This window comes from Poecile atricapillus, chromosome W (assembly GCF_030490865.1).
Source record: "Poecile atricapillus isolate bPoeAtr1 chromosome W, bPoeAtr1.hap1, whole genome shotgun sequence".
NCBI lineage: Eukaryota > Metazoa > Chordata > Aves > Passeriformes > Paridae > Poecile > Poecile atricapillus.
Window position 1 is genome coordinate 16,377,608 of NC_081288.1, and position 14,594 is coordinate 16,392,201.

At 49.6% G+C, this 14,594-nt stretch overlaps 2 protein-coding genes across 15 annotated transcripts in view; both read left to right on the plus strand.

The window, feature by feature from the left end:
* LOC131591397 (liprin-beta-1-like) overlaps positions 1-2,702 on the plus strand; it is a 104,596-nt gene extending 101,894 nt beyond the window's left edge. For all 14 annotated transcript variants that reach the window (XM_058862038.1, XM_058862036.1, XM_058862041.1 and 11 more), the window contains one exon: positions 388-2,702. In XM_058862038.1, the coding sequence (XP_058718021.1) occupies positions 388-474 (87 nt within the window). In that variant the 3' untranslated portion in view covers positions 475-2,702. The remainder of the gene's footprint in view (positions 1-387) is intronic.
* Positions 2,703-2,837: 135 nt separating this feature from the next.
* On the plus strand, positions 2,838-7,371 carry LOC131591399 (rab15 effector protein-like). Its single transcript, XM_058862051.1, has one exon. The coding sequence runs from the start codon at positions 3,517-3,519 to the stop codon at positions 4,255-4,257; it is 741 nt and encodes a 246-aa protein (XP_058718034.1). The 5' UTR covers positions 2,838-3,516; the 3' UTR covers positions 4,258-7,371.
* Positions 7,372-14,594: the final 7,223 nt, after the last annotated feature.

The window sequence follows — 14,594 nt, forward strand, 5'->3', positions numbered from 1 at the left end:
TGTTAAACAGGGTCAGTGAGGTCCTTGGGGTCTTCTGCAGGGACAGAGGGCACAAGAAAACCAAGCGTTTCAGGAAGGTACCTGCCCATCCTGGTGGGGAGGCTTGGTGGCCTGTTCTGGCTCCCCACAGACCGCGGAGGGCAGGAGACACAGCCCACATTGCCCACGGTCAGTGGGCTTCCAGCTGGGAGTCAGGCTGCATTTTCTGGGTGGAAACCTCGAGCCACTGGGGCCAGCAGACAGTGGTGAGCTGGTTTTGCAGCAGGGTGGGTGAAGACCTCCCTCAGCAGAACAAAGCAGTGGCTGGCAGGCAGTGTTTGCTGCCCAGCACAGGACAGGTGACTCCAGTTGTGAGAAACGTTGACTCTTCCCTCCTTTCCTTTCCAGCACATGCTGAAGGAAGATGAAATGTTCAAAGACTTTGCCACTCGCTCTCCTAGCACCAGTATAACAGATGAGGACTCCAACGTGTGACAGTCACCGCCAGGCACTGACAAAGGCTCGTTCTCCTGCATGCAAGGACATCCCTGTTCCACGTGACAGGCAGCAGATCATGTACTTTACATTGCTCTTGCTTCTGTTTGTTGGAAGTAACACTGAGGGGTGGAGAATTTTAAAGAGAAAAGGAGAAAAAACAAGGTGCCTACTTAAGTTGCCATAAAAACCACCCAGACACTGGTGAATGGTAATTGTTTTAACTCTATTTAATGTAAAAACTGGTGGTATGTTTCAGAGTGTTGCCTTGACATCGATGTGGTATGATAGTGCTCCTTTTGCTTATTCGTGGCCTCAGATAATCCTTTATACTGTTTGAAAACAACAGAAGATGTTAGGTGAAAGTGTTGCATCTGTAGATACAGCGCATCAGCTCTCTCTGCGCTCTCAGCTGAAAAATAAAAGTTACTGCTCTTTTCTAAGTGCTTTTCTTTGGCACAAGCACCGGTTCAGCCCTATCCAATGTAGGATTCTAGAGATCCGTGCCCTGTGTAAGCTCCCCTGTAGCTCTTGACTGTTGCTCCTATTTTTATACTGTTTTGTATTAAAAAAAAAAAAAAGAAAAAATAAGTATATGAGGTACATATAAAAGCAAAAATTTAAATTTTGTGAGATAGAGTGATGGAAAGTTGAAGGTGTGCAAGGGAAAGAGAGAAGATTGTAAAAAAATTATGCCAGTTTGCAAACCAGCTGGTTACTGGGAAAGGCAGGCTGACCTTTGGAAATGTTTGCTTTCGTTGCTTTTTACTGAGTGCACAGTTTAATGATCTTCCATTTTGAGATCAAACAATTCTAAAGCATGTTTCTTCTGGCAGTGGCTCATCCAGAAACTGCACATTTTAAAATGTCTTCTTTCTTGTCCCCAGCAGCAGTAGTTAGTGCATTCAATAGTTATTAACACTTCCATGACTTAAAAAATTTCCTTAAAGTTGAGAGTACTCCCTGCATATGGAAGGCATATTTCTGTGCTGTGACTAACGTGAAGATGGTGTAGTTGCAAAAAAAAAATAAAAGTTATATAGAGAAATGTATAGGAAATATATTATTTCATATTATTAAGCCTAAGGTGGGACTTTTCCTCCAAAACTGAGATATCAAATGTGTTGCTTATCATTTTACCTTCTTAAAGCACAGCTCCTCTGCTCTTGAGGATCATCAGGTTTTAAAATTCCTAACTAGCCAGTGGGAATCTTGTGTCAGACTCCCAGTACTGTGAGGTGTCCTAGCCAAAAGCAAACAAACAAAGTAACTTTTTATTCCAGTGGTCATTTGTATGGTGTTGAACATTGCATGTCTCTTAGCACAATGGCATGAAGCTGCTTTGCTCTGTAAAGGAAAACAAAAGTCCAGCTGGAACTGTTCCTTGCGGTGGTGTTGCTTTGCCAAGCATTTGTCACTCATTTTGTCAGTCTCCTTGCTGGAAATGAGACCATTCCTGGTGTCGTGCAGGGAATTTGGGGTTTGTGCTGACTTTGGGGGTGTTTCTAAAACACTGTTAACAAAGCTAGGAAAGGAAGAAAGGTTCTTCCCAGGGAACTCCTATCAGATCAGAGGCATATTCCAGCATTAGAATGATGTACGCTGATAACCTGGACCTCTGAAGGATGTGCAGTGTAGCTGATTATTGATGTACCAAGATGCAAAATTTAATGTGGGCAGGTTTAGGGTGCCGATGCTTGGGATGTGGATTCAGGTCCCCCTTTCTGTGAATACTCTGCAATATTGTTATTATTTACATGGAAGCTGAATGTAAAAACCTGTGGAAGCACTAGGAAATGTGGTACAGGCTTCCAACAAGTGTTCCTCTGAATGGCTCTCACTAGTTACTGGCTACTGGACAGGATTGGGAATTCACAGTGTGGGGAAAAGGGAGCTAGTGACACAATTCTGTGTGCTGAAATAGCTAAAAACACTCTCTAGTTTCTCTGGCGTGTTACAGTGAGGGCAGTGATCATTTAAGTGCAGTGTAAGCAGCATTCTGCTCCAAACAACCCTTTCCTGGTGCCAGGTCATGCCCTCAGAGCTGTGATCTGAACCCTGGTTCTGTTCTAGGGTGGGGACACGAGAGAGGTGATGAAGTCAGGAGGTTTTTATGTGTGTGTGTGCACACTGTCAATACTGTCGAGGTGCTTAATTGGTTTGGAGAGGGCAAACGTAACTGCTGTGTACTGCCATGTGAAATCCAATAAAGTCTGTGGAAAATGCCAGGTGTTTTTGTGGAAGCTGGTTCCCTCTCTCATGTCCTATTTTTAATATTTTTTTTTTCCTTTTTATTTTCCAATTAACTTTCCAAAGAAGCTTGTTCTGTTCTATTCAAAACCAAGGAAGGAAAAGGGGCAAAATTACACATTTTTTTGTTGACATGTTAATTTGTTTGTCAGTAGTGCCTGTAGCAAGGCTCAACTAACAGCTAAGAAATCAACTATATCAAGACTTTTTAGTTATTTCTGGGATCCAGATTTGAACCATCTTGGGTTGTTTGGTGTGGTGAGAAGTGGCATCATCATTGCTCAACGTGTACTCCACAGGGGGCCCTTCCAGGGTGCTCTGTCCCTTCTTGCTATGGAAGAGACTCTCTCTCTGGTCCCAAGTGTTAACCTCCTTTCTCTGGGAGGTTAAAAGGAAAGATGGTTTGATCTTCAGGCAACACTCTGTCCCAAAAAAATGGTTTCTGTGCAATAGTCCTAGAAAGGAGATCCAAGGAAATAAGATCAGACCAGAATGAGATAACATCAGCCAAAGAAATGGTGCCGGAATTAACAATAAGGAAAACAAGCACCAGATGTATTCAGCAAGTGTGAAAGCTGCAGGGCCTGTTGGGCTGGTCCCTGCCCAGTCAGCTGTGAGAAACACACCCAGGAGAAAGCCTGGCTGAACCCCACGGGCACACAGAGCTCAGCTCTGCCATCACCTTCACCGGGAAGGCTGCAGGTATCCATGTGCAGCTGAGTAGGTCTGGCTGAGCCCAGCGCCTGCAGAGCCTTTGCTGGAAAATAAAGGTTTGTCCCTGAGGCAATCTGCATGTGGAAACTACCTCCCCCGGCAGAGAAAATGGGCCAGAAGGTCTCCCAGGAGGACAACCAGGAGAACAAGGCTGAAACTCTGGTCATCTGTGAAGTCTTCAGCCAGGGTGTGCTCCATGCATCTCGAAAGCTGGAAGACTATCTCGGTTTTGTGGATCCTCAAAGCAAATTCCAGCCAGCCACAAACACGCTGAGCGAGATCTTCCTGGTCAACTTCATCAGCTTTTGCATGGGAAAGGGCATGGAGGAGCGGATCATGACCAGTAAAATGACCAAGCAGCAGTCCTCCCTGTTCGGAGTGGACTGGATCTGGACTCTGTGTGGGTCTGACAAGCAGATCAAGCTCCAGATCGCCGTGCAGGCTTTGCAGCCGGCCGAGCTCTTCCACGGCGAGGGTCCTGTTGAGGATTGCTGCCGGGAGGCTGCACTGGCCGACGAGTGCTTCCAGAACATGAGCAGGTTTGAGAAGCTGGCTGAGTTCTGCCGCCTGGTGGGACGGGACTGCCTGGGCTTGTTCATCATGTTCGGTGTGCCGGGGAAGCCCAAGGACATCCGAGGAGTCCTGCTGGACAGCGTTGCCAAGGAGGAGCAAAAATGCCACCTGTCGGGCAGGAACGCGCTGCGGCAGTTTGTCACCAGCACTGACAGCTCCCTGCCCACAAAAGACATGTTGGAAAATTGCCTGGGCACCAGAAATGGGCTGAAGGACATGGGCAATGTGTACATAAACTTTGTGTGAGCAGCTGGGCAGGAGCAGTGGCTCCATGCAGCAGCAGGGTCCTCGCAGGGCTCAGCTCTGCCCCCCTCTCTTTTCTCCCCACACTCCATTCCCTCCACCTTCCCCTCAACCCATGGTGTTCCCTTAGCTCCTGCAGAAGCCAGGCAGAGTCAGCCTCTCCAGGTTTTAAAACACCCGGACAGACCTGCCAGAAAAATGTGTTTATAGAAGGCATGACGTTTTTCCAGAACATTTTGTTCGCCAGCCATTAAGTCTTGGCTGGAGCTGCTGAAAGCTTTATCAGCCAGAGCTCTGGGGAGGTCCTGGTGGACTCAGAGCCTTTGTTTGCTGTGTGGCAGCTTTTTTTCTGTCCCAGGAGGGTGAGCCTGTAATAATGGAAATGTGCTGGTGCTGGTCAGAAGAGCTGCAATGAGTGTGAAGGACAATACCAGGCCTTAAAATGACTGGTTGGAATGAGTGAGCTGGTTTCAATTAAGAGGAAAAGCCCTGCCCAGTGCTAGAAATGGGCTCTGAGAGAGAATTACTAATGACCTGCCCCACCGTTGGTGCCAGGCTCCACAAGGCCTTGAAGCTGTGAACCAAAGGTAGGGTTGGGGCCAGCTGCAAAGCTTTTCTCACTGAATGGCTGTGTCAGGGCAAGGTATGGCGAAACCTAGGGGCAGATGTTAAAGAACACTTGGGAAAAATCAAGCAATGGGGACAAAAACCAGGCCTGATGTGGGTGGGACCTTATCACAGCAACAGAGGCAGCCCCTGACCATGCGCAGCAGAGAGCAAACCTGGAAGAGGAAAGATTATTTCACTTGGAATTCCTCTTCAGTAGTTTAGCAGCTGATGGTATTTATGGGCTTGGTTTATTCTATTTCCCTCAGCTTTTACTGGACTAAGTGAGGCTTTTGGGTTGGTTACACAATTATAATTACTTGCTTTACTGTTAACCAGTGAATGAGGCCCTGATCTACATTCAGTCTGGTAAACTCACTTTGGGTATAGCTGTCTAAATAGTCTTGTCAGTGCAAAACTCATCTGACTCTAGTTTTCATATAAATTCAGTCATTTAACAGAATAAAAATAATTTTGAAAACACATTCATCTTCCACTATTTACTATTTGAGTTGTAAAATGGGGGCAGCTGTGAGAGCTGAGAATCAGAGGCTGTTACTTAACAAGCCATTAAAAAAGAGCCAAAGGAGGCTGAGACATCAGTGCCACAAGTATTTGCAGCATTCCATGGCAGAGGCAGGGAATCTGAAAGGGGAACTGAAATAAACACAGAACTGTGACATTTTTGCTGAGTCACAAACATAGCGGGGTTTGGAGAAGGGTGACCTTTCAGTCCTGAAACAGTTCATTGAGACAGAACTGTTTTTAAACAGATGCTGTCACTGTATTCTGTGTGTGTGGCTGGGTTTGGTGGGACAGAGGAGACAGTTCTGGTGTGCTGCATAGAGAACCTGCATAGTTGTGGGGGATTGGGATTTTTTGCCTGTTTAAACTAGCAGAATAATCAACACTGCAGCAGGATTGATACTGGCTTATAAAAAACCTGCAGAAAACTAATTTTGTATTAAATTGGTATATTCTAACTAGTATGACTTCACCTATCCACTTCTTTAGAAAAGCTGGCTCACTAGAAAAATGGGCTTTTTTTCCCTTGCATGCTTTCTCAATAATAGAAAGGGAAGGGGAAAATCCAAGTGTCTTGAATGTATAGAGTTTGAACTATGAGAGTTACTCACTGGGGCAGTTGTTCTGATTTGATTTGCGTCTCTCAAAGGGCTCTGGTACCTCAGAGATGTCACATAGCCTTACTATGTTATTTTGGGAACTGGGTTATGTTTCCCAGACCGCACCACACTCTGGCCCTTTCCTTTGTGGGCTTTAGCTCAGGCCCCTGGGCCCCCAGCCATGGTGGGAATTGGCCAAGGCTCTGGATTCTGGTTAACAACAGTGAAAAGTATTTAACCATGGAGCTCTATGTTCATCCACTGAGCCAAGCTGGAGCCTCAGCTCAGGTGACTCACAGCCATCCCCAGGCTTCTGTGACTGCAAGTGCTGATGGACCTGCTAAGGTGCAGCCTCCAGCCCCTGAAATCCCAGGGCAGTTTGTGTGGCTGCATGACACAAGGTTTGTCCTGAATTCTGAAGAACCTGGAATTCACACCTTTGTCCCTTGGCAGTGTTTTCTGTTCAGATTTCCCTCTGAACACTCACTGCTGGGATACACGGGGGAAAGCCCTGTCCCTGCATGGAAGTCTGCTTTCTAGAGGGGCCCCTTTGGAAGTTTCCTCCCAAATTTGCCCTAAGCCAGGACAAATGGAAACTCCTCTGTGTCTCACCAAGAGGTTCAAAGCCCGTTTGGTTTTATGGAAGCAGTCAATGAACTCGGCCTCACTCGAGAGTCTTGCTTGGAGGCTCAGCATTCCCTCTGCCTGAAGAAGGGGCACAGAAGGACACTTTGGTGAGAGCATTCCCTTTGGGAAGGTTCCATCTGCCTGCCTGTGCAGAAGGCACAGCAGAAATGGGTGTTGAGACCAGAGCTACTGAAAATGAGGGGTTCAGGAAAGGCAAACTCCCTCTGTGTGCCAGAGGCTCTGTGTGCTCTACCAGAGGAGCCCCTGGAGCAGCACCTCCAGAACTGCTGGGCCTGCATCTGTGGCTGTGCCGCAGCATCGATCCAGCCCTGCTGGACCAGGAGCTGAGGTGTCCCCCTGCATTCATACGTGCCCACCCCCTGCTCCCCGTTTGTTCTGGCTGCTGCACTGCCCCTGCTGGCCCTTTCTTCTGGTTCTGCCTCCCTTTTTTCCATTGGCTGGGCTGTGGGAATGCCTCTGCAGCCTTCTGGGGCCGGCTGACAAGCACTGGGGTATCATCTGGGGTGCAGTTCAGAATTTGCTGTGAGGACAGAAACCCAGGGGACTGAGGTGAAAGTGAGCCTGGATTGGGCAGGACTGGGAGCCTGAATTCCAGGGCCTGCTGCATTTCCCAGGAGGATGCACAGGAGTGGGCAATCCAGGCATGAAACAGAGCTGAATGCATCCCACTGCTAGCACAGAGCTGCTGGGCCTGGCTTGTGTGCTGTCCCTATGAATGTGACAAGTGACCCCTGCTTGTGGATGGCTGGAAAATAACCCAGGTGAGGTGGAGAGAGCAGAACTGGAATCAGCAGAGCTGCCTCAGGTCAGAGGACATCAGCACTGACCTAGTGATGGAGATTTGCTTTCGGCCACCTTATCTTTGAGCACAGCAGGTATCAGTTGGAAAAATGGCCAGAGGATGCATTAAATGCCTGCTCAGGGAGGAGTCCCTTGCTCTCGGCCTCTCTTCTCCCTCTGCTCCTGCGTGTGGACTGTGCAGTGTCCTTGTTTCCCACTGTTTCCTTTGCCATTTCCTGTCCTAATGTGGCTCCAGACCCCTCATGCTCACCAGAGCTGGAGCTTCGTCGTTCAGGATCTGCAAACGAGGGACAGAAAAATGCATTTGCTTTCAGAGGTTGGAAATAGGCTCCCCAAAAGGCAGGGATCCATGGGATGGTAGCTCCCACCCAGCTTGGGTGTCTATTCTGGGTTGTGAGGGCACCTCGGGACACCACAAAGAGCAGGAGGCGATTGGAGTTGCTGATTAAATCCTGCAGGGGCACAGCAACTGCCTGCCAGCCCCGTGTCCATCCCCTGCCTGCTCTCAGCTACAGGAGACAGGGATGAATCACCAGGAGCAACCAGCAGAGACCTGCCAGCCCCAACTCCCACTGCTCTGGGTCTCCAGCTCCCGTGCCTTTGAGTATCAAGTGGGATTAGATGAACTCTGCTGTCCCTGCAAACCTCCAGCTTTCCTTGGGAGCCTTCCAAATCCCAGACGTTCCAGTTAAACAGAATGGTAGTGGAGAAGCCCTGGAATTCTGCAGGATGGGTATTTAGATGAGCCTGGGCACAAATCAGCATTTTTGTACAAACTGGCATGCAGTCCCTCAAGTGCTTGCAGTAGGTGCTAAAACAATCATCCTTCCAAAAACCAAGCTTCCAGCAGGGCCCTGCCAGAGCCGGAGCTGTGGAATGCCGGAACGGTTTGGGGTGGAAGAGACCCTAAAAGCTCATCCTGCTCCACCCCCTGCCATGGGCAGAGACACCTTCCACTATCCCAGCTTGCTCCAAGCCCTGTTCATCCTGACCTTGGACACTGCCAGGGATCCAGGGGCAGCCTCAGCTTCTCTGGGCACCTTGTGCTAGGGCCTCAGCACCCTCATAGGGAAGAATTTCTTCCTAATATCCCATCTATCCCTGCCCTGTGTCAGTGGGAAGGCATTCCCCCTTGTCCTGGCACTCCAGGGTGACAGGTATTACAAAAGGAAGGAGTCAGAGATGAGGACCAGGAATCTTTCCTCTTACTTTTCCCAGCTAAATGGGACTTTAATCACAATAACTTGGGATATTATTTGTTATATGACCTCAGTGTAGGCATGCGGCCATATCTGCTGTATTTATGGATACTTTATTCCCCGTTCATTCCTTCTCCTTTAGCTCCCCATCGACCACAGGGGCGGCAAGAGAAAAGCCACATCCATGGACACAGAGGGGCCCTTTCATCCAGAGTGGCTTCTGGGCATGGAGATCTGAAAAGTCTGTGAGTGGAAGACAGGAGTAAATGGACTCACAGCTCAGCTGGAAAACATTTTCCACAGGTCCTGGAGGTTGATTTGGCAGGCATTCCCTTTGGAAAGCTCTGGTGTTGGCGTTCCTTTCCTGTCTCTGCTGCTCTCTCCCCAGAGTTCTCGTGTCATTGTCCATTGGCACAAGGGGATTTCCCTCTCTTTTGCTACTGGTCCCTACCAGTAGGAGCTTCCCAAGCAGTTGGGAACAGGACTGGCTGGATCCTGTCAGCTCTTTCTGAAGGGAGTTTGATCTAATCCTGCTGGCTTCTCCCACAACAAGTACTGTTCCCTGTTGTTCTCTGTAGCCAGGGAATATTTGGTGGCCAAGTGAAGGAGAGGAAGTGAAATGATGCTTGCAGCAGGCACAGGTGTGTCTGTGCTGGCTGTGTATAGGGTGTCCTTGGAATCATGGAATCCTTCAGGTTGGAGAAGCCCTCTGAGATCATGGTGCCCAGGTGTTCCCCAGTGCTGCTGAGGCCACCACTGTCCCATGTCCCCAAGTGCCACATCCACACAGCTTTAAATCCCCAAAGGGATGGGACCTCCACCACTACCCTGAGCAGCTGTGCCAGGGCTAGACAGCCTTTCCACTATGAGACTTCCCAATATCCAGCCTAAACCTCCCCTGGGATCACGTGAGACATTTTCCTCTCGTCCATTTCAAATGGTTCCAATCATTCAATTCCCTTTTCATCACCATGGGTTGCATTTTCCCCCTCTGTTTTTATCTCTGCCAGGGATGTGAGTTTTTTTTCCCAGTCCTTTGGCAAAGGACCCTTGGAGTCCTTTGGCTCCAAGGGTCAGCCCTTTCCCCCCTGATTTTACAGGAATGGTCCCTGGCAGCAATGCCCTGGACAAGGTGGCTTTAACAGTGACCGCCAGGCCCAGCTGCTGGATCAGGCTAAAGACTGAAAACTCCTTTTCTTGCCCTGGATGCCCAGACTCTGTGTCCATAAGAGGCTCCTTTGCTGGTGGCACCTCAGGGATACTCCCCAAAGCAGCAGGGGGAGGAAGCTGTGGTGTGTCAGCGTGGGAACTGTGGGACACACGGAGCACAGCCAGAGCTGTTGAGAAGAGATCTCCCTCTGGGCTGCAGGCACAGATGAGGTCCATGTACTTCCCGGGCAGCATTCCCATGGGACCATACCCTGTGTGTTTTTCTGGATCCCGGTGCAGCAGAATCTCAGTGGCCACGGTTGGGAATTCGGTGAATTGGAAGCAGAGCTGAAGGGTTTGTCCACTAAGAGAAGTGGTGATTATAAACCAAAGCAGCATGGTATTCCACACCATGGATTTGGGATTGGTGATGGTCCCAATCCATAATCTTTGCTCATTTTCTTTTGGATGCTGCAGCCTGATGGGCTGGGGGAGCTGCTCCTTTCCATTTCCATTTAATTTTCTGTATTTCATTAATTCTCTGTGGAAATCTGCTTTTAATGAAAGGGCCCAGGAGGATATCGATGTAGTCCCAGGTTCCTGGGATTCACAGCTCTGTGTTCAGACCAAGGACTGTTCTGGCTGGCAGAAGCTGCACCAATCTCCCAAGAATCTCTGGATTTTCTTCTCCCAGTTCTCAGTTTGGGGGTGCAGTGCAGCCCTGCCCTGTGCATCTCCTAGAAGAGTCTTGGTGTTAAAAAGGTTATTTTGTATTCTGTAGTACTTGAAACTTGATTAAAAAGTATAACACTGTATCAATGTGGTTTTGATTGGCTCATTTACATTCCTTAATTAAAGCAAATAATTGAGAAGGGGTTTGAGCAGCCCTTGGTTGGAGCTCGCAGCTCTTCCGTATCTCCTCATTCTCTGAATTTCTTTGAATTATTTCTTAAGCAATTACTGCAATCCAGATGCACAATGAGGAGAACAGCATTGCTGCCCTGCTGGATTGGGAAATCCAAGTGCAATTCCTCAGAGGGATTGAGGGGATGGGGATCTGAGCCTCAGGCTGGGTTTTGGCAGCAGGAATTCAGTGAGGAGGGGTGAGGGGAGATCCCCCAAAACTGGTTAAAGCAAATTCTGCTGGGTTTGGGTGCCCCTCCCCAAAAAATGATCCTGATTAAAGGGGACTTGAGGAAGCAGTGGGATATGCTGGAGGGGAGCTGTGCTGGAGCCTCCAAACCCTGGTCAGGGATGGTGGGCAGTGCCAGCTCCTTGGGACAGTGCCTGATCCAGAGAGTTTTCCCATTATTTTCTGTCATGTGCAGCACCTGCTACTTCATTAGAGTCCCACAGGCCAAAAATCCCATGGGAGCAGCTGGAATCACAGATAGACAGACAGAAGCCAGTCCAGGACTGGAAATGAGATGTTCCACAGATTTATTTTTCCCAATGACAGGAATGATGGATTTGTCTTTACAAACAAGCTGTGGGTCTGCTGGTAAATACAACTAGCCCTGAGAGATAAAAGAAACAATGGGAAAGATTCCACTGTTTGATGAATGGAAAAAAAGATATTTGCCTTTACAAACAAACTGTATGTTTGCTGATAAATGAAATTGGATATTAAAAGATGAAAGAGACAATGGGAAAACACCATAAATTCCATAAGAATTAAAAATTAAGAGGGAGGGTTATACATCAGAGGGGAATATTAGGAACGCCTGATAGGGCAGATTCCTGATAGGGAAGTCTGTACCTCTCAAGTACCTCAGCCAATGTAGCCAGAAGATTAGGATAAAAAGGAGGCTGCGTCCTCCAAAAATTTGAGAGACCCCAGGGGAATGCCCCATGTCCTCTCCCTTTATTCGAATAAGTAAAAGCACTCCTCTGTCTCCTTTTTGGACATGAACCTCTGGTGTTTGTGGATTAATCTTCCTGACACCAATGCGTTTTTAATTTAAAGCAATTTTAAATTAAAGAACACTGCCAGTGCTCCGACCCCCCTACCCCGACCCCATATCCTTAGTTTTGGGATTTCTCCATGAGAATTATCTGCCTAGACTGGATAAAAAGTTCAAAATAAATCCCCCCGGCTGTGCAGGGACGGGCGGGGTCTGGGGGGTCCCGGAGCCCCGGCGGGACCCCAGCCCCGCGCCGGCCGAAGCAGGAGCGGCAGCGCCGGGCTCGGCCCCAGCGCCCGGCCCGGAGCGGCTCCTCCCGCCCGCGGCGAGCCCGGGGCCCATCCCAGGGCCAATCCCGCCCTGGTCCTCCAGCCCCGGGACCCCCAGCGGACACGGGCAGGACCCGGACCCCGGTGCCAGCGCAGGTGTGAAGAGCGGGGACGCGAGCGGCGGTTCCGGCCCCATCCCGGGCAGGCCGGGTCTCGCTGAAGCGGGGCCGGGGCCTCAGGGGCGGGGCCCGGGCCCGGCTCAGGCGCGCGGAGCCCCGGAGCGGCTGCGCGGGGCGGGGCCGAGGCGATTTAATGCCCGGAAATGGCGCCCACCGCCATTTCCTCACTCAGGGCCCGGTGAGGAGGGCTCGGCAGCTGAGGCGCAGGGGCTTCGGCCTCCCCTTCTGTCCTCCCCTTTACTCCTCCTTCCTTCTCCCGGTATTCCCCTTCTTTCTCCCTCTTTCCCCCACTTTCCTCTTCCCCCAAACCCGTCCCCCCATTCCTTCCTCTCCTGTCCCTACCCTGCTACCCCCGCATCTGTTCCCATCTCCCCGTCGTCTGTCCGCCCTCCCTCTTCCCCCACACCGGGCCTTTCCCTTCCACTCCCGCTTCCCTCCTCACTCCCCATCTCTCCTCTCTCCCCGCCCTCGCTGGAGTCCCCGCACGGGGCTGCTCACACACACCGGCGCCACTGCGGCTTCCACACATCGCACTGGGGGCCCCGGGGCTGGGACGTGCGCTGGAACCAAAAGCACCTTCCCAGGCTGGAGTGGCTTTCTTAAAGCACCACCTCTGGGAAGCAAAGGGCTATGGAAGAAATGGAGTGGTAATTTACAATAATAATCATAATAGTATTGGGAAAGAGCAACAACAGGATCAACAATAATTCCAAAGGTCCAGGAAGGATGCTGAGCTTTAAATGGGCTTGAGTGAGGCAGCATCTCCTGGGAGTTGTAAAGCACAACTCCAGGTCTGGGATTACAGGAGCAGTGCAAACTCCTGTCCAATCCCTGGATTTGCCTCCTGCCAGCACTCGGCACCTTGGGCATGTTTGGCTGCAGGTGCTGCTGCCTCGAGGGACTGGGAAAATGGACATTAAATCCCTTCCCATGGGGCTGGCTCTGAGCTCTGGCTGGGGAAAGCATTTGGCACCCCTGGCATTTCAATGAAATCTGTTTCCAGCGTTTTGGAGATACACTGAATAAACCCAGGGCACACAAATAAGCCTTTATCCATAGGGACATCCCTAGGGAATACAAAATTATTCCTTTGCCTGCTCAAACAAACCAGCAGCCAATTTTTGGGGAGAGACTCCTGACTCTTGTCTCCCTCCCTGGCTGTAAAACACTTGCAGAGGCTTTGTAGTTCATACGTGCTTGTCCTGATATGGATACTTCATTTAAATTCCATTCATAGTAAGAAATTGGAAATGTTCTAAAGGCACCTCCATTCATACTTGAATTTTAAGCCCTTTACCACCAATTAATTTGGATGTCCTTTTTTTGGGAGCACCCCACTTCTGCTTCTTTAGGTGCCCCCATGTGGGAGATGAAACAAAAATGTGGACTAAAGTCTGGAATGCAGCTTCCAAGTCAAGTTACCTGCTAGGAAATTACTCCAGCTCTCTGGTATCTCAGGTTGTTTAATCACAGCCTGGCCCTTCAGGGGCTGCAGACTCTGAGCTACACAACTTGGGAGCAGGCAAGTAACAGCAGCTGAGGTCTCATCCCAGCTGTACAAAAAAAAATAGGGATTGGGCTGCATTTGGATACATGCAGGCAGGTTTGGGCCACTTCAGGAAGCTTCAACCCTTGCTTTTCAGAGATTCCATCAGGGATAATGCCTTTTCACAAATCTCTTCTAAGGCACATGAGAACCTGCGCAGGAAAATGGACTCAAGCCCTTTGCTCCATTGGCCTCAGGTCCTAAATTCCAATGGGACAGACAAGTCCCTCTCCTTGGAAGGCAATGTCTCCTACCTGGCTCTGTGCCTTCCCAGGCCTTTGGTGGCCTCTGTCTCTATCCTCCCCCATCTCCTCATCTTCCTCTTTGGCAAGGTTGGCTTCCTCATCCTGCAGAGCAAACACAGGGACAGACATCCCTGCTCATCCCAAACCTGGGCAGCAGAGATGGACTGGACTCTGAATGGTCACTGCTCTGCTGGGCACCATCCCTGCTCCATGGTCCATTCCTGGCTTGTCATCTCCTTTTAATGTCCTTGGGATGTTAAACCATAAAAGTTTGCTCTGTGGGGGTTTGGGACATGAGAGACTCTCCCAAAGCAGTGGGCAAAGCTCCTGTTTCCACATCTCCTGCCTGGCAAAGGACCAAGAAAAGAACTGCGCCCCCTTGTCTACAAAACGGATCCTGGTGCTGACTGGGTAAATACATGTGGGTTCTTGTGTCTGCCCTCAGAACAGAGCACAACAAGGGAAACATATGAGAATGAGGAGGTTGGAGGCTTGGTTGGTTGGCAGTTTGCTTGCTTTTACATTGTGATTTTACAGTTATTTTTACAGTATTTTTTCTGTTACCAACCATAAGTTGTGTGTGTTGTATCTCCCTTCACAAGCACTGCAGTGCCCATGAATATCTGGGGTTAATTCTACACTGACATATAAAATATACCCTGATTTTCCT